Raw genomic sequence first — 26,271 nt, 5'->3', positions numbered from 1 at the left:
GGGGGTGGGGTGGGGGGGAGACATCTGCGCGGTCCAGGTGTCTGCCTGCTGTGCCTGGCAAAGTTCACAGCCAGAGCCTGGCTCCTGGGCCCATCTCAGAGATGGCACTGGTGAGGCTCCTGGGCAGCACGCCCTGGGCTAGATTGAAGCACCTGCCTTTGGCACCACAGCCCAAGTCTCCACCTATCAGCAGACATTTACTCACCTTCGTAGAGGTGCCCTGGATGGGTCACGGGGAAGACTTATTGAAGGGCAGTTAGTTCCCCAACTTGCTTGGGACTCAAATAAATCTACGGTTTGTCCGTTTCTCTCAGTGGGTAGATGGGGGGCCCAGGTGGCTCAACTTCTGACCTGCAGGGTCTTCCCAGGACTGGAAGTGCCCTTGACAATCGGCTCACTCATACAATGCGCCATTCTGCTGAGTTCAGCACAGACTTCCAGAGGCTCCGGAACCAGTGGCTACACGCACAAATCAGACTCAGGAGCCTGACGGCCTGCCTTCCAATCTTGGTTTTACCACCTACTGGCTGTGTGACCTTGGGCAAGTTGCCTAACCTCTCTGGGCCTCAGTCGCCTCATCTGCAAAATGGGGACAGTAACAGCCATTGTTTCATTTGGTTGTTTCATTGAAGTGAGAGAATGTCTGTGAAGCACTGAAAACAGTGTCTGTCACAAACTATTATCACTGTCACTACTGACATTATTTGAGGTGCTGGTAACCTCTGACAGAGACAACAGCCATCAATTAAATATACACGTCCTCAGTTTAAGAACAGAAGGGAGCGTAGTGGGCAAAACCCACATACGTGCTGACAACTCTGTAAGGTGGGAGGAGGAAGCTGGGCCTGGCGTTGACGGCTTCGAGAGTCCCAGCCAAAGCTCGGCTCTCAAAGTCCCCAGGCGCCCAGGGCACTCTCATCTTGCCCACCAAGAAGGCCAGGGCCCCTCTCTAAAAGTCGCGCTGGGGGAGGGGGAGAGGGGCTGCAGCCGACCCCAGCACACTTCGCTGCCACCTTGCGCTGGGAGAAGCTGTTCTGGGCTAGAGAGCGCTCACTGACTCACGGCCAACCTCCCTGCGCTCGCAAATGATTCAACGTCTGAAGCTCCAGCTCTGAATCCTGAAATGTCAGCGGAGTCCGCCGAGGCCCACCCCCACGCTCCCCAGGCCCAGAGCGGGGAAGGGACTTAGACAAGGTCACAAAGACCATCAGGCCCAGAGCTGGCAGCAAACCCGGGTGCTTTCCGTCACCTTCTTTGCCCCTCAGGGGCCTGCTGCGGCGTCCCTGCCGGCCACCCGCCTGGCGCTGTAGCTCCCCCCCAGTGCGCTCTTAGCCTCCGGGGCTTCCTTCCCCGAAGGACTGGCTTTCCTTCTGGCTCTGCACAAAGCCCCCTCCCACGCCGCCCCAGTTCCATCTGCCTGCGTTACCCCCTCCCCCCAACTTCTGTGCCAGAGACGCCTGCCCCTTCGATCAGACCACCTGGCGGCACTGGGCATGGACCAGGTTGGTCTGATCCAGACTGGCTGTGTCCATGGCCCTCCCTCTCCTCGAGGCGAGCGGCAGGGACCACAGCTGCCCAGCCCCCTCCAAACGGCTTGCTCTCCAGGGGCTGGCTCCACCCTCGGACCCTCTGCCAAGCCTCAGCTGAGGCCCTCAGGGGCCCAGACAGCCCCCCAGCCCTCCCCTCTGCAGGCCAGAGCAGGCAGGGGGTTCCCACTGCCCAGGTCTGCATCCCAGCTCCCCTCTCGTGACTCATGTGTCCTTGGTCTCCTTGGCTGTGAAAGGGGGTGATGGAAACAGTGGCGTAGCTTGTGAGACTCAGCCAGAGGGTCTAGAAACCTGCTTAGAACTGTGCCAGGATGTGTGGGAGGTGCTCCCCCAACGAGGCCCGTGAGAGTGTCCCCAGCCAGCCACCCATCCAGTCAACGCAGGGCCAAGTCCCTTCCCTTCTTGGGGCCTCAATTACCCCGTCTGAAAAATGGGGACAAAAGTCCAGGCCTTGCCTCCCTCACCGGGTGATTCTGCAAGTTCAGTGAGGTCAAGGTTGTGAATGTGCCATACAGAAACCCATGTCCACTCTGAGCCAGGCCTGTGCTGGGCACCCGAGCAAGCAGGGCAGATTAGTAACCGGTCCCTGCCTTAAGATGCTCACAGACTAGCGAGGGGTGACTGTGGTGGGTAGGGAGTGGACAGAGCTGGTGGGCAAATGAGGGGGCTGCCTGCCAGGCTGGCGCTCAAGCCCTTGCAGGGAGCCAAGGGAGACTGGGATGGTTGGGGTCAGGCTGGACTTGACCCTGTGGCTGGCAGGGACCCACTTGAGGCCAGGGGCCCAACGGCCCCACCTTTGAAATACCGAGTGGCCCCCCTCCCCCCCTCCCCCCAGCCCCGGGAATGTCAAGTGCAGCCCTGCCCTGTCCCTTCAGGGAGCCTTTCCACACTCTCTCCCAACCCCTCACCAGACCCTCACCCTGGGCTCTCCAAGGCTCCCTCTGGTCCTGCCCTGCCCCATGCCGTGCCCCCGCCCCTCTCCTGGCCAGGCGTTAAGCCCCAAAGGGACCAGTAGAAGGAAGGAGACCAGGTCCGAGGAGAGAATCGGACAGTCCAAGGGGGAGACCCAGGGCTCCCTCCTCTGGGAGATGCCACACCAGCGCTCCAAATTCCAGAATCCTGAACCCCTGAGAAAACTGAGGACCCGAGCCGACCCGGAGAAGCCATCTGGCCAAGGGCACACAGGGGAGGAGCGGGGGGCAGCTGTGCGCAGAGGGATGGGGAAGGAGTTACCCAAGTGTGGCCGAGTCTGCTTGCCATTGGCATGCCGGCGGCGGGCCGGGCAGCTGTGTGGGCGTGCAGGGGACAGTGCGGGAACGTGTGAGGGTTTCTCAGACTGTGTGTCCGGGAAGGATGACACAGTGTGAGGGCGCGGGGGGTGGGGGGGTGCGGAGGGGGTGCCAAGAGGCTCCGAGAAGGTGCGCGCGCGAGGCCGGCTCCAGCCCAGGCCCTGAGCCCCCGGCTGTGCCCGCCCCGGGACCCGCCCGCAGCCCCCGGCGGCCTTCCTCCCCAGACGCAGATGCGCGTGCGCGCAGGATGCGGGGCGCAGGGTGCAGGGTGCGGGGCGCTGCCCGCTGGCCTGGGGACCCGGGGGTGACGCGCGGCCGCGGCGCCGCAAGGACACAGCAGGCCAGGCGCGGGGCGCAGGTGCCGCGGGCGGGGATCCGTGTCCCCCCACCTGCCGGTCGCGCCACCTGCCGGGCCGCCCGCCCCGCCCGCGCCCGCGCCCGCGCCCACCCCGGCGGCGCCCGAGCGCCCAGGGCACCACTTACCCGGTCATGGGCACGGCCGCCGCCGCGGCCTCGGTTCCGGCGGGCGCTGTCGCTAGTCGCTGCGGGCGGACGCCCGGCGGGCAACGATCCGCTCCAGGGACCGAAAGGCCCGGGCACCAGGCGGCCTGGCCGGCAGCGCGGGCGCGACCCTCCGCGGCGGGCGAGGGCTGCGGCCGAGGGCTGCGGCCGAGTGCTCCCCACACTCCGCACCGGCGGCGGCGGCGGGCGACGCGGCGCGCTCGGCTCCAGCCGCAGCTCTGAGCTCGGAGGGAGGGAGGGAGGGAGGGAGCGGGAGGGGGGAGGAGAAGGAAGGGAGGAGGGAGCGGGCGCGGGGGGCGGCGCGCGGCGCGGGGGCCGCGGGGCTCCGGAGCCACGCGGTTCCCGAGCTACGCGCCCGGTGCGCGCCCTTCTGTCCCCCAGGACGCGCGGCGGTGCCCGCCCTTCTTGGCCTGGCGGTGACCCCGGAGGGCGCTGGCCAAGGGGGGTGGGGGTGGGCGCGGCTGGGTACTGGGGGACCCTGGCACCGGGGAGCTCAGAGAAAGGGCACCGAGCAGGCAGGCTGCCGCTCCCTCTCCAGACTGCCCCCTGGGTCTGTCTCCTTGACAGTCAAATGGGGCGTGGAGCTGAGTTGCTGATTTGTAATGTGGGGTCCATGCCCCCCTCTGCCCCTCACCCCCGCCCCGTGGCCTCCGAGGGTCTGGTGATCCTCAGGAAACTGCCTGCTAACAGTTGGGAGTAAGACATCGAAACACTTTTCCCGGAGGGTAGCTGGAGCTTGGGACAGGTTCTCAAAGTCAATGACCCCAAAAGGTCATCACACAAAGACCCTTATACAGGACGCAGAGAGATCCTACACACAGGTGGGCACCCGGAAGCAGACACACAGGGACACACATTCGCAGACACAAGGGGAGACAGACACACAGACAAGACTCCAATGTGGAGAAGACCCCCATATGCCCAAACGCACATAGGCACATCCGTGGACAGAGACCCGAGTGTGTGCCCATGGACACCCAGTGGCCAGGCGGGAGCTGGCCGGCCGTGCCCCTGGTCCTTAGAGCCCCAAGCTGCCCAGCCCCAGGGACAGGTGAGCAGCGAGCAGCAGTGCGGGGGGGGGGTGGGAGCGGCACAGGAAGGGGGCTGAGCGTGAGTGACAGGCCCGCGGTGAGCGTCACCACTCCGGAGCCGGCAGGTAGAAGAGGCCTGGACGCAGCCACTAATTGTTCCTTGCCTCGGACAAACAGGGTCCCGGGGTGTCCTGTGTGCCAGGCCTGGGCTGGGCACCGTGGACACAGCAGGGACCCCAAAACAGGGAGCTGGCGGGCAGAGCATGAACTCAAGGCATCGCATGGCGGGGGGAGACAAAAGATGGTGCTGGGAGCTCAGGGAAGGCTTATTTGAGGAGGTGCCACTGTGACAGACACCTAAAGGACACGAAGGCACTGCAGGCCCAGGGGGTCTTCCCAGGGTCAGAAGACTGGCACACCTCCCCACTGTCTGTCCCTCATGCAGGAAGCAGCTGTTCCACTGACAGCCTTTGAGATCTGGCACCTCTCAGTGCAGGCAGAGGTCACACTTATGTGTGCGTGTGCGCGCACACACACACACACACAGACTTACACACGCTGACACACCCTCAGGGATGCAGACACACACACGTGCTGACACTCTCACACGTGCTGACACACTCACACGTGCTGACACTCTCACAGTGCTGACACACTCACACGTGCTGACAACTCTCACACGTGCTGACACACACGTGCTGACACTCTCACAGTGCTGACACTCTCACACGTGCTGACACTCTCACAGTGCTGAGACACTCTCACACATGCTGACAACTCTCACACGTGCTGACACACTCACACGTGCGGACACTCTCACAGTGCTGACACACTCACACGTGCTGACACTCACAGGTGCTGACACTCTCACACGTGCTGTCACTCACACGTGTCGACACACTCACACTTGCTGACACACTCACACTTGCTGACACTCTCACACGTGCTGACACTCTCAGTGCTGACACACTCACACATGCTGACAACTCTCACACGTGCTGACACACTCACACGTGCTGACACTCTCACACGTGCTGACACTGTCACAGTGCTGACACACTCACACGTGCTGACACTCTCACAGTGCTGACACTCACACGTGCTGACACTCTCACACGTGCTGACACACAGCCGGTGACACATGCTCACTCAGAACACTCCCTCCCCCCCACACACATGCTCAGTTATTCTCACACCTTTACACGCTCACTAGTCACACATAGTCACATACTTGCACACACTTGTACACATTCAGTTATTCACACACACTCACACTTCCTCACATAGTTATTCACATTTATTCACACTCACACCCACTCTTACCCACTCAGTCACACTCACACCCTCCCTCATGCCTCTCACACAGGCTCACACAGTTGTTCACACTCTCTCTCACACACACACTTCGCTCATGCACGCTCACTCACATGCATGCCCCCTTTGCACTCCAAGCCCGGCCGCTTTCCCTGGGATTTGCTCTCTGAGAGCCAGCTGGCTGTCCCGGTTGTTGGTCGGCTCTGGCCCCCTTGGCCCCTCAGCAGCCCTGGAGCTCGGTGCTGACCCGGCAGCCGGCGCTGTTCTCCTGGCCGCCCCTATGCTCAGAGGGGAACCAGCCCCCACCTGCAGCCGGTTGTCAAGCTGGGCCTTCGCTGGGCTGGGTGATGGGGCGCCAGCCTGCCCCGGGCACCCACACCGGGGAAGAGGAGCCCCAGTCGGTGGGTCACCTCCCGAGAGCCCTTCCCCCAGACTCAGACCCCCCTTCCTGGCCTCCCACGGGGGAACAGGCTCTCTGGGGTCTGGCACAGGGGCACGTCCTTCCATCCCAGGCCCGAGGCCCCTGGCCTCCCTGGTCCCTCGCCGGAGCTTCCCTCGGGCAAGAGGTGCACCCTAGCCAGTAGCAAACACCGGCCTCTTAGCAGACATGTGTTGGCGGCTCTGGGAGGACAGAAGTGGTGGAGGAAAAAATGGGTGCTGAGAGGGGAGGCTTAGAAGAGAGAAGACTCACTTAGGACTGTGTCACTGTCTTCCCTCAGGGACCGGGGGACATATTATCACTCCTGGGGGTGGTGTTCATTTTACTGATGGCTGCTGTCCACACGAGGGCATTGGCACTGGCACGTGAAGTGCGTCCTGCTCCCAGAGCTCAGAGCCGGCTGCCTCTTCAGTCCTCACTGTTCTCCCCCTTCCCAAATGCTTTCTTTCCCAGGTCCTCGGCCACCACCTGTCCCCAGGCCCCTCCTCTCCGTGGGCCCTGCAGCTGTCGCCCCTCCCTGGCCCGGTTTCACTCCTGCCACTTTTGGTGTGGCGGTCACCGTCTCCTCCGGGGACAGCAATCCTCAGCCCAGCCCTGAAATGGGAGCCCCTCTGGCTGGGCCCCGGGTCCCCCTCCTCTTCCCACTCGCTCCCTGGCTGAGATCACAGCCACCACCCCCTGGCTTCGGGGGCCACCAGCGTGCCCGGACCTCCAGGGCCAGTGGTCCCCTGCAGCCCAGGGAGGAGGGGCTGAAATGCCCCTGGAGAGAGAGACGTGCACATCCTAACCCCGCCCCCCCCCCCCCCCGCCCCCTGCACTGGGCTGGGACCGTGTGTGGAAATAGGGCCTTTGCAGATGTAAGTTCAGGATCTTGAGACGGGGAGACGATCCTGGGTTATCTGGGCAGACCCCAGATGTAGTGATAAGTGTCCTTATAAGAGGGAGGCAGAAGGACAGTTGACACACAGACACAGCAGGAGGTCTTGTGAAGACGGAGGCAGAGACTGGAGTGATGCAACCACAAGTCAAGGGACACCTGGAACCACCAGAAGCTGGAAGAGGCCAGGAAGGACCCTCTTCTAGAGTTTTTCGAGGGAGTGCGGCCCTACTGATACACTGATTTTGGACTTGTGGCCTCCAGGAACATGAGAGACTCAATCTCTGTTTGAAGCCGCCCGTGTGGTCCTTTGTTACAGCAGTGGCCCCAGGAAACTCATACCAGCCCTGATCCGGCAGCGGGAGCTGGGGCCCTTCAGTGCTGGAGCTGCCCTGGGCTCTCCGGGGCCACAGTGGCTCTGTGCCACCCCTGGCGACCATGCCCTGCCCCACGTGTCCAGAGTGGAGCCGGCTTTGCCTCTTCCTGAAACTTCTGCCCTCCCAAGACTGGAGCCCAGAGTCAGGAGCCCACGGGGGTGGGGCCCGCGATGGATGAACAACCCCCCAAGTTCTCAGAGTGGGTCCCTCCACCGCGCAGGCCCTTCAAGGAGGGGTTGCCCCTCTAGGTGCCCTGCCTGCGGACGCCTGGCTGGCTGCCCCTCCGACAAGCCCCGACTCGTCTAAACCCAAGCGGTGGATTGAGCTTAGGCTGCAGCTGGGCCCGGCTACATCCAGAAGGCACCTGACCTGCAATAAGCACTTGGAAATGTCCCCCACCCCAGCCCCATGTCACTCAGAGTCAGCTCCTTGGTGGTCTCTCCTTTCACGGCACAGCCCTCCCCGAGCGAGACACTGCCATGACTTTCATTGCCCTGGGTGTGTGTGTGCACGCACGTGTGACGGCCCCAGCTCCCCCTCTGGATCAGACCCCTCCTCTGAGTCGCAACCACACGTCCACAGCTCCCGGCGTGCTCCTGGCCCTCAGGGGGCATTCTTCAGGCCCCGGGGGTGCCACACCCCACGCTGCCCACTCCCTAACTCTCACTCCACGTCCAATCTGCACCCAAGTGCAGGCTCCTACTCAACCCACGGTCGACTGCACCTGGCCCCTCCCCCATCTTTCCTGCCCCTTTCCTGCGGGGTTACCGAGGCTTTGGGACTGCACACCCCTCCGCCCATGCACCTGCCCGCAGCTCACAGCAGAGCGGCCCAGCCCTCTGCAGCTCTGCCACCTGGGGCCTCCTGGGACCGCAGCTGGGCCCTGAGCTCCGCAGGGAGGAGCCTTGCGTGGAGTATAAGGCATGCGGGGAAGTGTACACGAGGGACTGTTGGCTGACAGAGATGTTGCCATAGGCTTTTTTCAAAGGCCAGTCAGTCTCAACTTTTGTTTTGTTATTACTATCATCTAATAGTCTGCAACACACTCGATACCAGAGTGAGGCTAAGTGGGCTGTTGGTCTCTTTTTTTTTTTTTTGACTGCGCGCGGGCTTTCTCTAGTTGCGGTGAGCGGGGGCTACTCTTCGTTGCGCTGCGCGGGCTTCTCATTGCAGTGGCTTCTCTTGTTGCGGAGCACGGGCTCTAGGCGTGCGGGCTTCAGTAGTTGTTGCACGTGGGCTCAGTAGTTGTGGCTCGTGGGCTCTAGAGCACAGGCTCAGTAGTTGTGGCGCACGGGCTTAGTTGCTCCGCGGCATGTGGGATCTTCCCGGACCAGGGCTCGAACCCGTGTCCCCTGCATTGGCAGGCGGATTCTTAACCACTGTGCCACCAGGGAAGTCCCCTAGGGCTGTTTGTCTTTGACCAAGTGCTCTGGGTACGGAGACCTCCTTTCCAACCATGATCCCCAAGCCCTCGTGGGGTGCGGCCTTGTTCACCTCCCTGGCGCCTGCAGTGGGGCCTGAGTGGTCCCCTGGGTCCTCACAGCCACACTCTGGTCTGGCAGAGTGTGGGTCATGCCTGCGTGGCGCTGTCCCCTCTCGTGTGTGGTGACCCACCGGGCCTACGGGACACCTTCCCTGGGGCCCAGCCACGGGGTTCTCTGTGCCTACCAGCATTATTACAGCGGTCCCACTAGCGTGTCATGGCACCGGTGTCCCAGAGTAAGAAGGAAGCAGGGAGGAAAGGAAGGCAGCAAGCCTAGAGGGAGGACAGAGATCCGTGGTGGGCTGAGGTGAACCCACACCACAGGGTCCGGTGCCCACACCTGCCCGCAGAGAGACAGCCCGAGGGCTCCGTGTTTCTGTCTCCGCCAGGCCCTGTGCCGGCTGCCCCTCCTCCTGCCAGCGAGGGGACCTGACCGAGGCCCTGACTCCTGGACCCCTGCCAGTGCCCTTGCCCTGAGCCTGCCCAGCTCAGCAGAGATTGCCGGGCCATGGAGCACACGGCCCAGAATAGTGCTATGATGCCAACGGGTGACATTCTATCGCTGGGCCACCACAATGAGCGGTGCCTCCCACCCGCAAAAGGAGAAATCCGGGGACGCCGGGTGCCCCAGGACCAGGCCAGGCGGAAGGGCTCTGTGCACGGAGCCAGCGCGCGGCGCCTCTGGGCTCTTCCTCTCCTGGGCTGGCACTCCCGGCAGCCCTGCCTGCTCTATTTTCGTTGGTGGCCCACGCTGCTCAGGGAAGCCCTGGATCCCATTACCTGGGGCAGAGGTGCCTTGTGTAGGATGAGGGAAGAGCGGCCAGGCCATAGCCTGTCTCCTGCTTAGCCCGCTGGGCTTGCCATCCAAGGGGCATTTCTTGGGGGACCGTCCCCCCCTACTCCCTTTCCGGGGCAGACCTATGTCCCCAGGCTTCACGGGCTGCGCCCTGGATCCTCTCTTGGGAGCCGGCACCCGCACGCTGCGACCTGGGCTTGGCTCTGCTGGGTGGTCGCTGCGCCGGGAGCCCAGGCCAAGCCAGTACACGCAGGCGCGCACAGCACTGGGCCCTGTCCCCATGAGGCCTGGCCCTCCTGGGAGTGCGCCCCCTGGTGCTGACACAGGTGTGGCACACAGCTCTGACCACAGCCAAAATCCGGTATTGTGCTGAGCCCCCAAACCCCATCAAAACAGGCAGGCAGGGGCCCCTAGGAGTTCCCGGCTCCTGCTCGGTTGGGGGGGGTTTCTGGCCTGGTGCCCTGCAGCCAGCAGCCGCTTGGCAGACACTCCGCTCTGGGAGGGCAGATGCTACCTCAGCCGGCCCTGCTTCAGGAGCCCAGTCTGAGGATAGCTGGGGCAACAGAAGTGACTAGAAGGAGCGGGAAGGGGGCAGCCTGGGGCCTTCTGCCTGATTGCCTAGCGCCTCCTGGTCCAGCCCCAAACCTGGGGGTGCTGAGGACCCTCACTTGAAGGCAGGGAAAGCAGCGAATAGGCAGGCAGCCCAAGGCTCCGACTGGGCACGGAGAGGCGGCACCTGGGAGCCAGCCACAGCGGTCCCTCGTGGCTCCCGTTTCTTTTGGGTCCCCAGTCCACCCCGAGAGGCTGCACACACAGCCGTATTGCACAGTGTTTCTTTAATTGAAAGACAACAACCGACCTCAGAAGCAGCCCCTCCTCAACCTGGGCGTGATCACTCGGAACCCTCACTACCCCAGGGGCTGGAAGGCAACGGGAGGGGAGAGCTAGCCGTTGTAGGGGAAAGGGGGCAGTGAGGAGCGTGATGGGGGCTCTGGCGGGATGCTGGGCCCCTCGCAGGGGACAGACTCTCAGAGTCTGGCTGAGTCCAATGCTCCCCCTGGACTGTGGAGCGCGTGGTTGCAGGATCATCGAGGCTTGGGGGCGAGGCCTGGGTGGGGTGGGGGCAGCTGTCCCCCACCGCAGCCTGCCTGGGTAGGGGCTGGGCAGAAGCCCAGCGAGACAGAGACCAGACCCAGCCCAAGGATGTGAGAGAGGAGAGGGAGGACGAGGGAGGGACAGACGGAGAGACAGAGAGAGATGGAGAGGACTGGTCCAGGGGCCAGTAGAGCAAAGAGGCTGGGATGGATGGCCGTGAACTCACAGAAGGATGGCAGGGGGCATGGGAGGAGAAGGGTAGCAGGCCAGGCCGAGGAGGGATGTGTGCCAGGCAGGTAGGGTGGGCTCAGCGGGGTCCGCTCTCTCCATCCCTGGCCCCTCAGACCCGGGGACCATTTTCCTTGGACTGGAGCCTCAGACAATTCGGTTTTGGGGTGAATGGGAAGAAAGCTTCGTGGGGGCACCTCTGCGTGGTCATGATGGGGGACCGGGGCAGCTCTGAAGCTAAGGGGCGTGTGATGGGGGCCAGGCCTCACGCCTCACCTGCGCACTTGGGAGCCAGGGCAAGGACGTCGGGCGGCGATGAGGGGGGTTGGGGATCAAGGGTTGGGCTGGGTCGGGTGCAGCTGAGCATTGGCTTCGCTCCCTTGCTTTGCTTCCCCCCTCAGGACATCTGCTGTGCTCCCCAGAGACCCCGCCCGGGCCACCTTGGCGGCTGCCACCGCCTCTACTTTTTGTAGTTGCCAAACTGGATGGCCAGGCGGTCAGTGACGCAGCGGAAGGTGGCTGGTTGCACCTCCCAGTAGGGCACGGGGTTGCCGAAGAGGCTGATGCCATTGTAGTAGGCTCGCTTGACCCCGAAGCCCACCGGGCAGAAGTCATTGACGCCCACCTTGGTGATGTTGTTGGTGTGCAGATAGACCACCTGGGGGCAGAGGGGTGTGGCTCAGGCTCAGGGCAGTGGCCCAGCCGCCCCGACCCCCCTGCCTGAGTGTGTCCTGCCTGGGTAGGCCGAGCGGAGGGCAGAACCCCGAGGGCTGCTGCCCGCCCTCCCGGCTGAGTCCCGCCCCACCGCCTCATGGGCCACTTTTCACTGTGTTGCATCCACGCGGCCATTTGAGGGCATGGAGGTCATCCTCCCATTGTCTGGAGGAGCAAACTGAGGCTTGGGTATGGCTGTTGGGCGGGTGTTGGCCAGCGTTAAGGCACCGTGTGTGACTGGGTGCTGGGATGAGGAGCTCGGGGGGAGTGGGTGTGAGGTGAGGGGTATGTGGGCCACGAGTGGTGGGGTGGGACTGTCGATGCGGGAAGGGTGGCACCTTGGGCTCACATAAAGTCCCTGGCCCTCCCTCTGGGTTCCCTGGGCTCTGGGTCTGCCCCCAGGGAAGCAGCCACGTAGTCCAGAGTCCCAGGGGCATGAGAGGAGAGAGCCTCGTCCTTCTCCCGGTCCTCAGGGGCACTTACGCCCGCTCCCCCAGCTCCCCGAAGCCACGCTCTATGGGACAGGAGGGTCAGGGAGTGAGGCCCCAAGGACGGCAGGGAGGCGCTCAGACTGCAGCAGCGCCCTCTAGAGGCGGCAAGGACACGGCCGCTAGAGGGCGCACACGGCCGCTAGAGGGCGCGCTCGGCCTGGCCAGGGGGGCGCTGCCGCTGCAGGTGGGCGGTCCCCACGCAGGGCTCAGGTGGGCTCCGGTGTACGCGGCTCTGACTGGCCAGCCCGCGAGAATGGCGGGTCTCCTGGCACGTGTGAATGGGTTGGAAGCAGAGACTGAGGTCCAGAGCAGGGCCGCGTACAGCCAAGTTCATCCATGTGGCTGACAGCCAAGCTGGGGGTAGGGCCCCTGAGAGAACCCCAGGCCAGGCCCTGTATCCCCTCATCAGCCCACCTCCTGCCCTGGGCTATCCCTGTCTTGCCACAGATCTGTGTACCCCCGTGCCCAGACTGTTCCCTGACCTCGTGGGCCCTGCCGCGCCTTTCTGGTGTCTCACCCACGTGAGAGACCTTGAGCTCCAGTACCTACCGGGCCGGCTCCTGCCCCTCCCTCACAACCTCGCTGCGCCCGTGCCCGGCCCTCTCTGCCGTCCACGGTGGCATCCCCACTCGACCCTCTTCTTCCTCAGGGCAGGTGATTGGCACTGAGGGAGGGATCCCTGAGACTGCTCCTTTCCAGCAAGGCCCCATTCCACTCTGTACCCAGAGCCCACATGTGCTGGGCCTGAGCAAGGAGGGCCGTGGGCTGGGGAGCTGCCCCCGGGATGTAGGCTGCTCCCCTCCCCCAGTCCTAGAGAACCCAGCACCAGGGGCTTCCCGCTCCCTGGCTCTCACCTGGAGGAGCTTGAGGTCCGGAAGGCCGGCAGGCACCCTGGACAGCTTGTTATTATCCAAATGCAGTTCCCTCAGGGTGGGCAGAAAACTCAGGCTCCCATTCTCAATCATGCGGATCTGGTTGTGGCCCAGGCCCAGCCTGCGAAGGGGTGGATGAGAAAAAGACGGTGTGGTGGGGCCCACAGGCCACATGGACTGTGGACTCAGGCCCCCCCAGCCCCCCAGCCCACCTGTACAGCTTTGAGTAGCGGAGCAGATCCTCCAGCTCGATTGCCTGGATTTTGTTGTGGTCCAGGTGGAGTTCATTCAGGGTCTCGGGGAGGTCTGCCAGGAAAAGAGGATGCTCTGGGCTGAATGCAGGAGGGGAGGCCATGTGTGTGGGCTGATGCTGTGTGTGCGTGTGCGTGTGTGCGTGTGCGTGTGTGCGTGTGTGTGCACGCTCCCACGCTTGGTGGAGCAGAGACCCTAGCTCTGCCCCAGGTGGGGAGAGGGGCAGCCAAAGCCCTCCCTGAGTAGGCTGGGTGCCTCCAGATGGCTCCAGGCCCCCCACCTGTGTCCGTGTGTGCTCCGAAGGCCAGGTAGTGCAGGAAGCAAGGGCCGCCTTCCTACCTTTGGGGATGCCGGTGAGCTTGGCCTCAGAGATGCGCAGGTAGTTGAGCTTCAGGCCATCGAAAGCTCCAGGTTCAAAGCCACTGTTCTCCAGGGGGTTCCCACCCATCTCTAGGAGAGAGGCCCCCTCAGCCCTGGAGCCAGACCTGGGCATCTGCCCACACACCCCCAGAGCCTGTCGGCTGCCTGGCTTGGGCTGGCCTAATGGGCCCTGCTAATTACCCGCTCCCCCATCTCTGCCTGAAAGCAGTGCCACTAATTTACTAACGCAAATGGACTAAGTGCAAACGCCTCGCTGTTCAAGGCCACTAACTCCCAAGGGCACTGGGCCTGGCATCGGCCTTAGGGGGCAGAGGGAGCAGGGAGAAAGGGAGGGGAGACAGAAATCAAGGCCGGACTCCCCCGCCTGCCCAGCCCCTGGCTGGCTGGCTGCACTGGCCCTTTCCCTTCCCTTTCTTTACGGGCCCTGAGTTTCTCTTCACCTTCCCTTGGCAGCTCTGGGGCGTGCTCCTAGACAAGCTTCCAGAAAGTTCCGTGAGGCCCAGCCGGCTGGTTCATGGCTGTCCCGGACAGCCCAGCACCCAGCTGCTCTGGCTGGCAGAGCCCCCCTCCTTGACCCTCCTCCCCCATCCACTGCCACCGCCGGGGAGGGGTGACGACCGCCACTGGCGGGACCTCGCTCACCGATGCAGTTCATGTTGCGCAGCCCACTGAACACGCCCTTGGGCACCTTGCGGATGCGGTTGTCATGGATGCGGAGCTCCACCAGGGAGCTGGGCAGGTTGGGAGGGATCTCCACCAGGTGGTTCTTGGAGATGTAGAGCTTCTGCAGCTTCCGCAGGGGGCTGAAGGCCTTCTCGTGGATCTTGGAGATCTTGTTGTTCACCAGGACCAGGGCCTGAGGCAGCACGCGTGCTGAAGTGAAGGCCCCAGCCCCCCACCTGCCCGCCTTCTCCTCTCCCCCATCCCCTGCCACCTGAGCTAGCGATTCGCGATTAGCAGTTATCAGGACTTTAGAGATGTTTGAGCCCCAGCTCAGCCTCCAGGAGATCCGTCTGTGCTCCCGGGCAGAGTGCAGATCGGGGAGCGGGCGCTCAGGCCCAGCAATACCACTGCTGCTTAGCACGGCCTGCCACTTCTCTGTGTCCCAGTTTCCCCACTTGCACCCTGGCTACAATGAAATCTTTCCTCACTGTGTTGCTGGGAGGAGCCAGTAAGATGAAAAGTTTTCAGTCAAAAGGGAATTGGGCTGAGTGATCCTGTCCTGCACTCGTGGCTGCTGACACCTTGCACATGTGCCCTGTGACCCTGGGCACTCCCACCATCGCTGCCTCCAGACCTCTCTCAGGACTCCCCAGGTCCCTGGTCCCCTCTCGCACTCCACAAGTACGTGCCCACAGCCATCTGGACCCAACCCCCCGTGCTGCGGGCCTGCCACCTCCTTGCAGCCCCTTGGAAGGGCCAGGGTGGGCTTACATAGAGATGCTGGAGGCCTTTGAAGTCATCCTTTCGGATCTCGGAGATGTCGTTGTTCTGCAGGTCCAGCAGAGTGGTGTCGGGCGAGATCTCTTTGGGCACAGCCTTCAGACCTGGGGGCCGGCACCACTGTCACCGGCGTGAGCCACGGCCATGACCCCAGAGTGGCGCGGAGCTCAGGGACTCGCGCACACGCAGACCCGCACGCAGGGGCTCCGCCGCAAGTGGGCCAGCACCAGAGCCGGCAGTTGGAGGGGCTTCTCGCTCCCCGCTTGCTTGCAAGCAGACCAATGGACACCCTCCCACACTGAAACCAGGATTCCCGAGCTGGCTTGGGGTCACCCCCTACCCACCCTCACGCTTCCACGTCCATCCCACTGGACTGACCCAGGTCGGAGCACTGAACGACCCGCAGGTGGCAGTGGCAGCCGAAAGGGCACATGGCGCTGTAGGTGGGCGGGAGGGAGTCCAGGTCTGGGATGCCCGAGGTCGTGTCGGCGCCTGAAGCCTCCTCGTCGTTCAGCATGGGCAGCCCGTCGTCCAGGGTGAAGTCCCAGAAGCCTTTTTGCTCGAAGGGCAGAGCCTGGCTCAGGGCCAGCAGGGCCGCAAGAGGCCACAGGGGCCACATGGTGGGCGTGCCTGCGAGACTGGGGTGAGGAGAGGCCATCAGGAGTGCCCAGCTGGCGCCCACGCCCGTCCTCTGGGCCCTTGCCTGGCTACTGTCCTGAGCCCGGGGGGCTGGGGTTCTGCATGTGTTGGCCTTGTGTCCCTCACCCCTCACCCTTCACCAGTGCAGCCAGACCCTGGGCTGTAGGGGCCGGGAGGGAGGTGTGGGTGGGCAGGAGACCCCGGGCAGGACTTGGCCTCAGTGGGCAACTCCGTGTCTTCCCAGTTGGTGAGTCTGTACCCCTCCAACGTGCTCATGCAAGCACATACACACCCACACACTCATGCAAGCACACACACACCCACTCACGCAAGCACACACACACACTCACGCAAGCGTGCACACACGCACTCACGCAAACACACACTCACACAAGCACACACACACACGCAAGCACACACACACACAAGCACACACACATGCAAACACACACTCACGCAAGCACACACACATGCAAACAGACACACTCATGCAAGCACACACACACTCACGCAAACACGCACACTCACACAAGCACACACACACTCATGCAAACACACACACACACTCACGCAAGCGCACAAACACACTCACGCAAGCATACACACACACTCATGCAAACACACACACACACTCACGCAAGTGCACACACACTCACGCAAGCATACACACACACTCACGCAAGCACACACACACACACACACACGCACAAGCCACTGAGCCAGCCGCAGCCTGCCTGGGGGGTCAGCGAGGCTAGTGGAGGAGGCGGAGAGGGAAACCCAGCCATTTGCCCCCCACAGGCTTTGAGGAATTCAGATTTAAAGAAACCACTGTGGCCCGGGCCAATCCCACATGCTCAGGACAGCGTGGGCGCGCTCAGGGTTGACTTAGGTGACCACAAGTCGCTTCCTTTCCTGCCTGAGCCCCCCTTGCAGCACACCCACATTTTTCTAAGAGAGTCAAGAGGCCAAGGCACCAGGATGGGCACGTTGGGCAGAAAGCTGGGCCAGCGCTGGAGGGAAGGCGGAGGAGAGGGGCATTCTCCCAGGCCATGTGTGGAATCCTGGAGATGGAGGGGGTGTCCCTCGCCCCCCCGCCTCCGCTTCCCTGGGCCTTGGCTTCCTCCCCTGGCCGTGAGCCTTCCCCTGGCCTCCCGCATCTGCTCCCACCCTTCCTTCTGCCGCGGCCCGGCCCCCTGGCGAGGCCACCGGAGGGGAGCAGCCTGCTGCCAGGGTGGCGGGCAGGTTCAGCTTGTCCAGAGGCTCCTCTGCTGAAAGACAGTGTCCAGGAGGAGGCTGGAGCCCCTGCCTCTCCTACCACCCCCGACTATCCGCTTTCCTGGGAAAGCCCCAGCCTCATTTTCCCGTGTGAAAGAGGAATAAGTGCGCCTGCCCTGCTTGTCTCCCAGGTGCGGGGTGTCTGGGGTTGCCCCAGGTGCAGACGTGAACCAGCCCCGCCCCAGGGAGGCCCTCACTTGGGGCCCATCTTGGCCAGGGGAAGGGCTGTTCGGGGCTTCAGTGGGGCTGGGTGAGCCCCCCGAGCCTGATGGCCGGCTGCAAAGGGGGAAGGAGGCCCCCGGCAGGCCCGGTCGACGTGGGGCTGGGCTGGCTGCCGCAGTGGGCACTGCTGCCCTGGAGTCCTCCCACCAGCAGGCGGGGGTTGGGGGCTGCGGCCACCTCCAGACGTGGGCGCAGCAGCTCTGCACCTCGGGTTCCCATTGATCCCCATCTTGCCGCCCCCTCTTGCACGCCTCAGGCCCCCCGCTGAGCTGGTCACGTGGCCTGTCCTGGCTCCCACCATCCTGAGGACGGAGCTGCAGCTGCCAGCGTGAGGGGGCCCGGGATGCTGTGCCCCAGAGCGCCACCAGCGGGCCCCAGTGACGGGCTCAGAAAAGCTGCCTGCCTGCCCCGGTCACACATCAGCGGCAAGCCTGGGAGGCCTAGGCCCACCCTGCTTTGCCCTGGGGTTTGCAAACTCGTGTGAAGAAGGAGGGACTCGTGGTCCAGGTAGGCAAGCCCAGGGCCTTCTCCCAACTCTTCGCCGAGGCCCTCTGGGGGCTCCCCAGGTCCTACTGGGCCAGCCTGGGGCTGGCGGGACCTGGAGTGTGATCACGGGCTCTCAAGGCTTGAAGGAGGCAGGGAGGCGCTGGGAAGGCCAACCAGGGCAGGACTAGCCACTGGGGCCCCAAGAGGGCTCACGGGACCCTCCCTGGGGGGACGGAGCCGCCGTGCCTGATATCCTGATGTTGCTGCATCTGGGGCCCCACAAAGAGGCAGAGAGGGGAAGGGCCGGCTGCAGTGCGGCTCACTCTCAGGGGAGGGAGGCTGAGGGCTTGGAGGCCCTACCCCAGGGCCCCGTGACAGAGCACAGGGCAAGGTGTGGCTGGTTTTACCCGGCTCCTGGCCGGGCCCAGGCCGTGGGCAGGCTGGCGCGCTTTCCGGCACAGCCCTCCTTTCCCCGCGGAGAGCTGGCAGGAGACTCAGCGGCCAGAACTGTGCAGAGCGGAGGGGGCCGGCTGGACACCAAGCCCGCGGGAGGCCGCAAGAGACCCCCCCCCCAATCCCGCTCCCCCGCGAGCGCCAGAAGGAGCTGGGGAGGGGCCTGGAGGGGGCGCCCGGGAGGAAGGCACCACTTTATGGAGGAGAAAACGGAGGCCTAGAGAGAGGAGCCAACGTTCCCCAAGTCACTCAGCCTGAGACTTGGAGCCCCGCTCAGGCGACTCCAGGCCCCGGGCTTTCAGGCCTCGGCCGGGGAGCTCCACACACAGCCCGGGGGTGATGGAGTTCTCTGGCCTGGCCGGCTGAGTGTGGGCAGTGCACAGAGGCTGGGGGAGGAAGCCGAGCTGCAGGGCTGCCTCCCCCCACCTCACACCGGGTCCCCCCACACACACACGTGCAGGAGGCCGGTGGGCTCTCAGCCCCGGAAGCGGGAGCCCCCCACGGACAGATACTGTGAGACCCACGGCAAGTCCCGCCAGCCCCCACTCCCCACACTACCCAGGCCTCTGGGCCTCCTGGGTGTGTCTCCAAGGACTTCAGGCAGCCTCAAGCCCCATCAGAGTGTTCTCTGAGCTGGATGGGCCCCTCCTCCTCCTCAGAGCAAAGGAAAGAAGCGGTGATGGCGGTGAGGCCTCAGGCCGCGCGCCCACAGGTTGGAGTGAGGGCCGCCCACCCAATAGGGCTCTCCTTGTCTGGCCCTCTGAAAGCCAGCGCAGTCCTCCAACTGGGACTGCTCCAGGTCACAGCCAAACAAGACACACTGGCAGCCCCTGAGAACACGGAGGGGCCGTGCCAGGCATTCAGGCCAGGCCAAGGGCGGCGGGAGCGGGCCTGAGGTCTGGCAGGCGCTGGGAGCTCGCCTGCAGATGTGCGGCCCGCAGCTGCCAAGTCGCAGATGCCGGACGCCTGACGCTGTCCCGCAGCCTCGACTCGGGTGTCTGGCCCCTCTGAGCAGCCCGACCTGAACCCGGACGCGCGTGCCGCCTTCCACCTCGCCCCGCGGGTCCTGGGACTGCGGGCCGCCTTTCCCCCCTCCCCTCTGTCCACCAAAGCCTTTGAGGCCCAGCCTCTACTAGCAGGCCAGAGGCAGGGGCGCTGCCCAGAGCTCTGCTCCGCAAGCCGACACCCGGGCCCTGAGAGAGGGGACGTGCACCATCCGTGGGTCTCCTGAGGCTTACGCGTGTGCGTGCGTGTCGGGGCGACTGTGTGTGGGGTCGTGGCCGCAGCGGGTGGGGGGGGCCCTGAGCCCCGCCCCGTCGGTATCTGCACGCCTTCCAGCCATGAGGGGGGCAGACATCCAGGCGTGGCTGGCCAGGGCGCTCCTGCCTGCTGGGGTCTTGGCGCTGCTGAGGCGACTGGACAGAACTGGGTCCTGTGCCCCTGCAGCCTTCAGGGACAGACTTGACCTGGATGTGGGTGTCGGAGGCCAACAGGGAGCCAGCCCGTCTGCTGCAGAGCGCTGGCGCCGGGGAGGCGGCTAGGTGGCCGGTGCTGACCAGGCCGGACGTCTCTCCCCATGGCCCTGAGGACAGCCATCCCTTCCGCCCCCAACCTGCTGGGAAACCTCTGGAAGGCAGGCGGTCCCAGTGCTGGCCTTCTGCCGTGCCAGAGTCAGGCGGCAGATGAGCCAGGTCAGCTGGGGGTCCTGGGCTGCTGGGTGCCCTTCCCCCCCGCCAAGGCTCGCTGCAGAAACCCTGAGGGAGGGGGAGGGTGTCCTATCCCTTCCCGGGGCGGGACAGGGCACTCAAGTGATTTCTTAGCACAGCCCTCCTGAGGACCAGCAGGAAGTGCCATTTCTACCAGTGGATGAATGGGTGAACTGAGGCTCAGAGTCTGCCCGAAACTCTTGCCCAAGGCCACACTGTGAGGAAATGGTAGAGGGGGCACACGTGCCTTGCCCCACCCTCTGCCCCCGCAGACTTTGCTGCAGACCCCAAAGTCACAGAATCCCAAGCTCCCTGGGTTGCACAGGCGGCCGAACCAGCCCCTGGTCCCTGGAGAAGACTCCTTGCATCTCCCTCACTCTGGCTGGGAGGTGACACTGATGGAAAGCAGGGCCCTGCCCTGTGGGTCCTGCGCCCCCTGGCTTGCATCACGAATCCTCTAGAAACGTGGTGTCTCTCTCTGACCGCCACCATCCATAGCTCCCCTCAGCCCACGGGGCCAGATGCCTCTCCTCGGCCCCAGTGCACCCATCAGGCCAGCCCCAGCCCCTCTGCCTCCGCCTCCAGCTGCAGGGCAGTGGCCTGGAAAAGCCATCATCCCAGCCTGGCCCGGGAGGTTCCCCCAAGCATTTTAGGTCCCAGCAGGTGCCAGACCCCACAGCGAGATGCTCTCAGCCTGGCTCCCAGAGCCCAAGGTCCTGTCTGCCTTGCTCCCTCACTGAACCAGGGACTCTGGCTGGGGTGGACGTAGCCCCCTGCAGCTAGCCTAGGAGGTCGCCAGACCTGTCACCTTCAGCCCCTCCCAGGGCTCCTGGGGTCGCACCCCTGTGCAGTAAGGCCCACAGGACCACAATCGAGGCCAAGCTAGAACTCGGATTGTGTGAGGATGGAAGTGGCGCTCACCTCCCAAACTTCCCCTGTCTCCAGGGACAGGGCTGCCAGAGCCAGACTCTGTCTGCCCTCCGCCCCTGTCCTTCAGGTCCTAGTTTTGTTCCCCAAATCCCCGATCCCATGGCCACTCGGGTCTCTGACTGCTGTGTCCCTCTTGGCCATCTGACCCACCCAGAGGCAGCTGGTGGGGGAGGAGCAGGGGCCGGTTCAGAGTCGCATGGAGCCTGGGACCTCTCCCAGCCCGCTGCCCCTTGTCCTGCAGCTCAGCTCCAGGCTGGGGTTTCTGCTGAGTTTGGCCTTCAGATGCCGTGGATCAGGACAGCTGGCTGTGAGGAGGCCGGGTAGAGCCCCAGTCCCCCAGACCTGAAGGATGTGTCGCCATGGGGAGGGGCAGGCGTGAGTCGTCTGAGTCCCTGGCACCTTCACTGGGCTTGGGAATGTCAGCGATGCCAGCCTGCCAGTGAGCGCGAGCTGGGCTGCTCTGCGGACTGCTATGGGGGCCGAGCAGCCTCTGGAGGAGCTGAGGCTGGGGGGGCCTGGGCAAGTGGGCAGCTCCCATAGGCACCCAGGAGCTGCCCCACCCCAGAGTAGAGGGGGTGGGGGACAAGCCAAAGGGAGTCCCAGAGGGCGTGAAGGAAGCCCGGGGGACCCTGGGGCTGGGGACTCCAGGCGAGGGGAGGGCTTTCACCCCAGAACCTTCCATCTGGAAGGTGGGGAGATGAAGCACAGCCCCAGGGAACACTGGGAAGCTGGTTCTGGAAGCCTGGAGAAGGGCCTGGCTCTAGGGCTACCAGTTAGCCTCTGGCCTGGGGCAGGACTGAGCAGACGCCCTCTCCATCCTCCCAGGGCAGTCCCCTCTGCCTCTGCCCGCACCGGCTTCCTCGAAGATAGGATTCACAGAAAAGCTTTCGTGGGTGATCAGGTGTGGGCCCCAGTATGTGAGCAGAGGGGACAGAGGGGGCGGGAGGAGCACTGAGTGCCCCGGGCACCAGCCGGCAGGACAGGAGGGGGCAGAGCTGGCAGGACCCGGGTGTGCCTGCCTCCAGAGGGGGCCCGTGCTCACCCCCACCCCACGCTCACAGCAGGGCGCCCCAGGAGAGCCACCATCACCCTCCAGCCTCAGGATCTGAGCTAAGCCCTTGGGCTGGTGTGTCCCCTCCCACCAGCAGGGCCAACAGGCACGGGGAGGAGTGGGCAGCTCAGGGCAGCGACCAAGCTCTCCAACCCTGGGGAGGAACTTTCTAACAATCCAGGGTGTTGGCAGGGAAGGAGAGGGGCTCCAGACATGCCACGGAAAGTGGCCTAGCAGGTGGGGCTCTGGAGGCCCCGGAGCTGGGACTGGGGCCCTGCCCGGAGGCGAGCCAGACAGCGCCGGGCCCCACTGGGAGTCTGGGAGCTGGGCTGCCGCCCGCAGCTCACGTGCTCCAAGGGTGGCCCTGGGGGCCGGCCACGGCCTCAGGCTGCATCCCCAGGCGGCCAAGGACAAGTGACCGCTGGGACAGGCCTGTCTCCTTGGGGCTTCTCCAGGGAGTGGAGGAGGGCTGGTGGTGGGTGGGCCTGGGAAGAGGCTCATGACAGATCCTTCCTCTGGGACTCGACGCCGCCGGTGCTGGAAGGGACGCTCTGTGGCCCTGAGTGACTAAGGAATGTTGCTAAAGAAAGGAAACGATTTCCTGTCTTACGAACACCCCCTCTCTTCCGGTCCTTCCCCATTCACGCTCCTCTGATGGGCCAGGGCCACTGATGGGATTGGGGGGAAATTGGGGCCAACGCTTGCATGTCACCCTGCATGACGGTCAGAGGGCCAGCAACCCACATTTCTGGGCCCCTAAAATGAGCTGGTACAGAACTGCCACCAGACCCATTGGTGAAGGGGCTGGGCCTCGGACTCCCCATCGACATAGTGGGGCCCCTGGTCCCTGCTCCAGGGCAAGGCATAAAAGCGGTAGGATGGTTAATGCCCTCTGTGACCCGGGTCCTGGGACGTGAAGGTGGGCCAGCCGGGGTGGCCAGGGCAGCCACTCAGCTGCTCGCTGCCTCGCCATGGGGGCCCTCCCTGCTCCCAGCCTTCTTCCCACTGCCCGGTCTTGGCGGCTTGGAGACAGTACTATGGCTTCCTTTCGATGCACGCACAGAGAACTGCCCTCAGAGGCTCACCCACGCTGGCCCACGGCAGCCGGACACCGGAGGTCCCACAGAAAGGCGCCTCTGCCGAACCACCAGCCTCCCCAGGGTCTGGATGGCGGTGGTGGCCGTGCGCTCTCCCTCTTCACAATCCCGCAGCCCTGGATGCGTATTCCTGGGAACCTTCCTTGCTGGCACTGAGGGGGGCCTGAGCTTCTCCAGCTTGTCTCAATCTCAGTCAGTCCCTACCTTGTGGAGAGCTGGCCGGCCAGGGAGGGGTGAGGGCACAGAAGCAGGAGCCCCCAGAGGGCAGGACTGGCCACCGAATCGGCAACCTGAGTGGCCCTTACGAAGACTTTAACTGCGTGAGAACAGTTTCCCTGGCCTGAGCGAGGTCTGCCCCGCCCGCCCCACCCAGCACCCTGCCCTGGAGGACCCTGGGCCTCCCGCTCCACTCAGCGGAGCCAACTCGGGAAGCTCTCACCAACCAGTGCCCAGGCCCCAGCCCCGCCCCGCCCATGGAGCAGCGAGGTGGTGTTCCCATCCCCCCGCCGTCCAGGATACTCAGTGGCACACCCAGAGAGCTCCGTTCTCCCTTGTTCCTCTCCTGGGTCCCTCGGCAGTTCCCTCAGCATGCCAGCCATCCTGAGAGCCTGAGGGGCAGGGCCAGTGGGCCTGCCGCCTCTCACTGCAATCCCCACGCACTGCACTTGACCATAGCTATCATCGTCAACATGCAAGTGACTTTAAGGGCTCCCTGGGTGCTATGGGGTCAATAGCCGGGGTTTGTCAGTCAGGAGCTCTGAGTCCTGGCCCCAGTTCTGCCCCTGACTGCCTGTGCCACTGTGGGCAGTTTCCTGCCCTTCTCTGGGCCTCAGGTGCCCCCTCTGTACAATGGATGGGGTGGGAGTGGGACCAGCAGGGGCCATGCCTCCCCTCCCAAACGGCTCTGGAGGGCAACCTTGTAGCTACACTTTATTTCAGAACTGGAGCTCTCTCTCCATTCCTGAGATGCCCCCAGGCACCAGTGGGGGGCTGCCTTTGGGGGACGGAGCATTAGCCTGGGAGCTCTGGAACCTCACCCATTCCTAAAGGTGCCCATCCTGGGATGATGGTGTCCTCACATCTCCCCATGGTCCCCAGAAGCCCTCCGGGGCCCCAGGCCAAGCCTGCCTGGCTAACACACTCCCCTTTGGAACCTCAGTCCAAGGGGGATCTGGGGACAGAGGGGACTGAGCTGCCCAGGCAGCCCCACCCAGGGACACCCCCCCCACCACCCAGGACTCTGTGGACCCACACCTCGCCCAGGAGGAGGTGGAGGCACGGCATTAGCCTGCGGGTAAGCAAGGAATATCTGGGCAGGGTGCCTGGGGTGTGCCTGGGAAACCAAGTCTCCGAGCCCACGCCGTGGACTAGCCCCAGGCAGTGGGGACCGCTCCCCAGTGACGAGCTTGGGCGGGCGCCCAGAGGTCCTCCTAACCAGGGCCAAGTGCAAAGTGCACCCGGGACTTGCAGCGAGCTAAGGGGGCCATTGGCAGAGCCAGGGTGCCAGCCGCCCAGCCATGCCTGGGTGATGCTCTGGGGTGGCAGCCAGGGGGAAGAACCCCGAGGGGGAGGCAGAGAGCGCAGATGTGGGCAGAGCTGAGCAAGGTCAGAGGCATGAGGCAAGGGGATGTAGAAGGCGCCTGGAGGACAGAAGGGAGAAGAGGCAGAAACGGGACAAGGACCCAGGGGGCCGCAGGGTGGCGACGAAGGGGCGCGGACCAGGAGCCTGCAGTGGGAATCCACAGGCAGCCTAGGGGCGGAGAGGGCGGGGAGGGGGCAGCGGGGGAACTGGAGGAGGGGCGAGGAGGGCGAGCGTGGGGTTGGCAGGGTCGGGGGCGTCTCGAGGACGGTGAGGGGGCAGCGGACCCGGGGGCGAGAGAGTGAGAGCAGCTCAGGGCCAGCGTAGGAACAGCGGGGACACTACGGGGCTTGTGGAGGTGGGGGACCCTACCTGAGGAGGGGAAGCGGCGGGCACAGGCTGGCTGGTTGGCAGTCTTGAGGGTCCGTGCGTCTGTCGGTCCGTCGGGTCGTCGGAGAGCAGCTGCTTGCTCCTGGGCAGTTCGTGGAGAGAGGGAGACAGAGGCGGTGGCGGGAGGGAGGCTAAAGGCTGGGCGGGCGTGCCGACGACGCCGGGAGGGGATGGCGGGGAGGGGGCGGGGAGGGAGGAAAGGAGGGAGGGGGCTGGTGGGGTGGAGAGGGAGGGAGAGAGGGAGGGAGGGAGGGAGGGAGGGGGCAGGCTTCCCGGCCCCCCTGGCAGCTTCAAAGGGAGTAATTTGCTTGTAGACAGCTGGGCTAGCTGCACCCCTCCCCCTTGCGCCCCCCAGCACTCCCCCCACCCTGGGGCACACAGTGAAGGGACACACAGGCTAACTCACACAAGGACCCTTGGCGTCTCTGGGCAGGCGCAGCCTCAGAGATTCAAACTTTCCACTGTCCAGATGGGGACCCTGAGGCCCGGAGAGGGGCGGGAGCCGGCTTGCGGGCGTTAGGCCGGGCAGAGGAGGGCGAGAGGGCAGAAACGGAAGGCAGACAAGGGGGAGGTGGCCTCTGGTTGCTAGTCCAGTGAGGGGGCCCCGGAATTTGGTCCTGAGCCTTCCCAGAGCTTGTGGCAGCCTCAGCCTGGAAAGGGATCAGGGTGGCAGCTGTTGTGGATTTTTTCCCTAAAAAAGAGGAAGCGGTCCTGTCTGTGTGATCTCAGGATGGGACTCAGCTGGGGGCTGGCAGGAGGCAGCACAGACACTGGGGGGTCCTCCCCAGCTTGCCTGCCCCGAGCTGAGGCTCAGAGAAGCTGATTCAGAGAGGAGGAGCCCAGCGAGTCATCCTTCTTGCTCCATCTGAGCAGGTCCCCTAGGGTGCAATAACCGCTCTGAGGATGGCCACTTCCTCGGGGCTGAGCCGTGTGCTGGCCACTTACAGGAGTAACTGGGTCAGCCCACCAAGCGTCCCAGGAAGAGGCCGTCATCAGCCATGACATCCACGCCATCACTGGAAGCTCAGCCACTGCCTGAGGGCCCAGATGAGCCCAGGGCCGTAGCACGACACCTCCTTCCTGTTGGGTGGGGTCCCATTCCTCCCCCGGCCCGTGTACCCAGCCTCGGTCATGGGGAGACTCCTGCAAGAGCAGTTTCGGGGAGACAAAAGTGAGGGTTTAGACGGGGCGAGAAACTGAGGCAGGGAGCGACACTGAGATCTGCAAAGGAGAATAGGGAGGAAACGAAGGCAGGCAACACAAGACAGGACAGAACTCCACTGAGAGGAAAA

General features: G+C 64.2%; 2 protein-coding genes across 15 annotated transcripts in view; both read right to left on the bottom strand.

Annotated features, from left to right (window-relative positions):
* The window catches only part of ATP2B3 (ATPase plasma membrane Ca2+ transporting 3), a 64,147-nt gene extending 60,584 nt beyond the window's left edge, over positions 1-3,563 (bottom strand). For 12 of the 14 annotated variants that reach the window (XM_082376812.1, XM_082376811.1, XM_082376805.1 and 9 more), the window contains exon 1: positions 3,320-3,563. The gene's annotated coding sequence lies outside the window, so the exon portion shown is untranslated. Of the gene's footprint in view, positions 1-205; positions 1,014-3,319 lie in introns of those variants that run through there. The other 2 variants (XM_082376814.1, XM_082376813.1) reach the window with 2 other exon arrangements.
* Positions 3,564-10,494: 6,931 nt separating this feature from the next.
* On the bottom strand, positions 10,495-25,123 carry BGN (biglycan). The gene is made up of 8 exons (XM_082376395.1): positions 24,962-25,123; positions 15,530-15,789; positions 15,143-15,255; positions 14,351-14,564; positions 13,667-13,777; positions 13,288-13,381; positions 13,058-13,196; positions 10,495-11,656 (listed from the first exon to the last, which is right to left on the bottom strand). The coding sequence occupies exons 2-8, from the start codon at positions 15,768-15,770 to the stop codon at positions 11,459-11,461; spliced, it is 1,110 nt and encodes a 369-aa protein (XP_082232521.1). The 5' UTR covers positions 15,771-15,789; positions 24,962-25,123; the 3' UTR covers positions 10,495-11,458.
* Between the last annotated feature and the right edge of the window lie 1,148 nt (positions 25,124-26,271).

This window comes from Balaenoptera borealis, assembly GCF_965194805.1.
Source record: "Balaenoptera borealis genome assembly, chromosome: X".
In the NCBI taxonomy this organism is placed as follows: domain Eukaryota; kingdom Metazoa; phylum Chordata; class Mammalia; order Artiodactyla; family Balaenopteridae; genus Balaenoptera; species Balaenoptera borealis.
Note: the sequence above shows the minus strand (reverse complement) of the source record. Positions and strands in the feature narration are given on the sequence as shown.

What these genes read in the sequence shown, in the direction of transcription:
- BGN (XM_082376395.1), bottom strand. Translation starts at nt 15,770, where the DNA reads ATGTGGCCCCTGTGGCCTCTTGCGGCCCTGCTGGCCCTGAGCCAGGCT. An exon ending in GCGCAACATGAACTGCATCG is followed by an intron (nt 13,778 to 14,350) that starts GTGAGCGAGGTC and finishes CCTCTCTCCTAG; the next exon opens with AGATGGGTGGGAACCCCCTG. An exon ending in CGGACCTCAAGCTCCTCCAG is followed by an intron (nt 11,657 to 13,057) that starts GTGAGAGCCAGG and finishes CTCTGCCCCCAG; the next exon opens with GTGGTCTATCTGCACACCAA.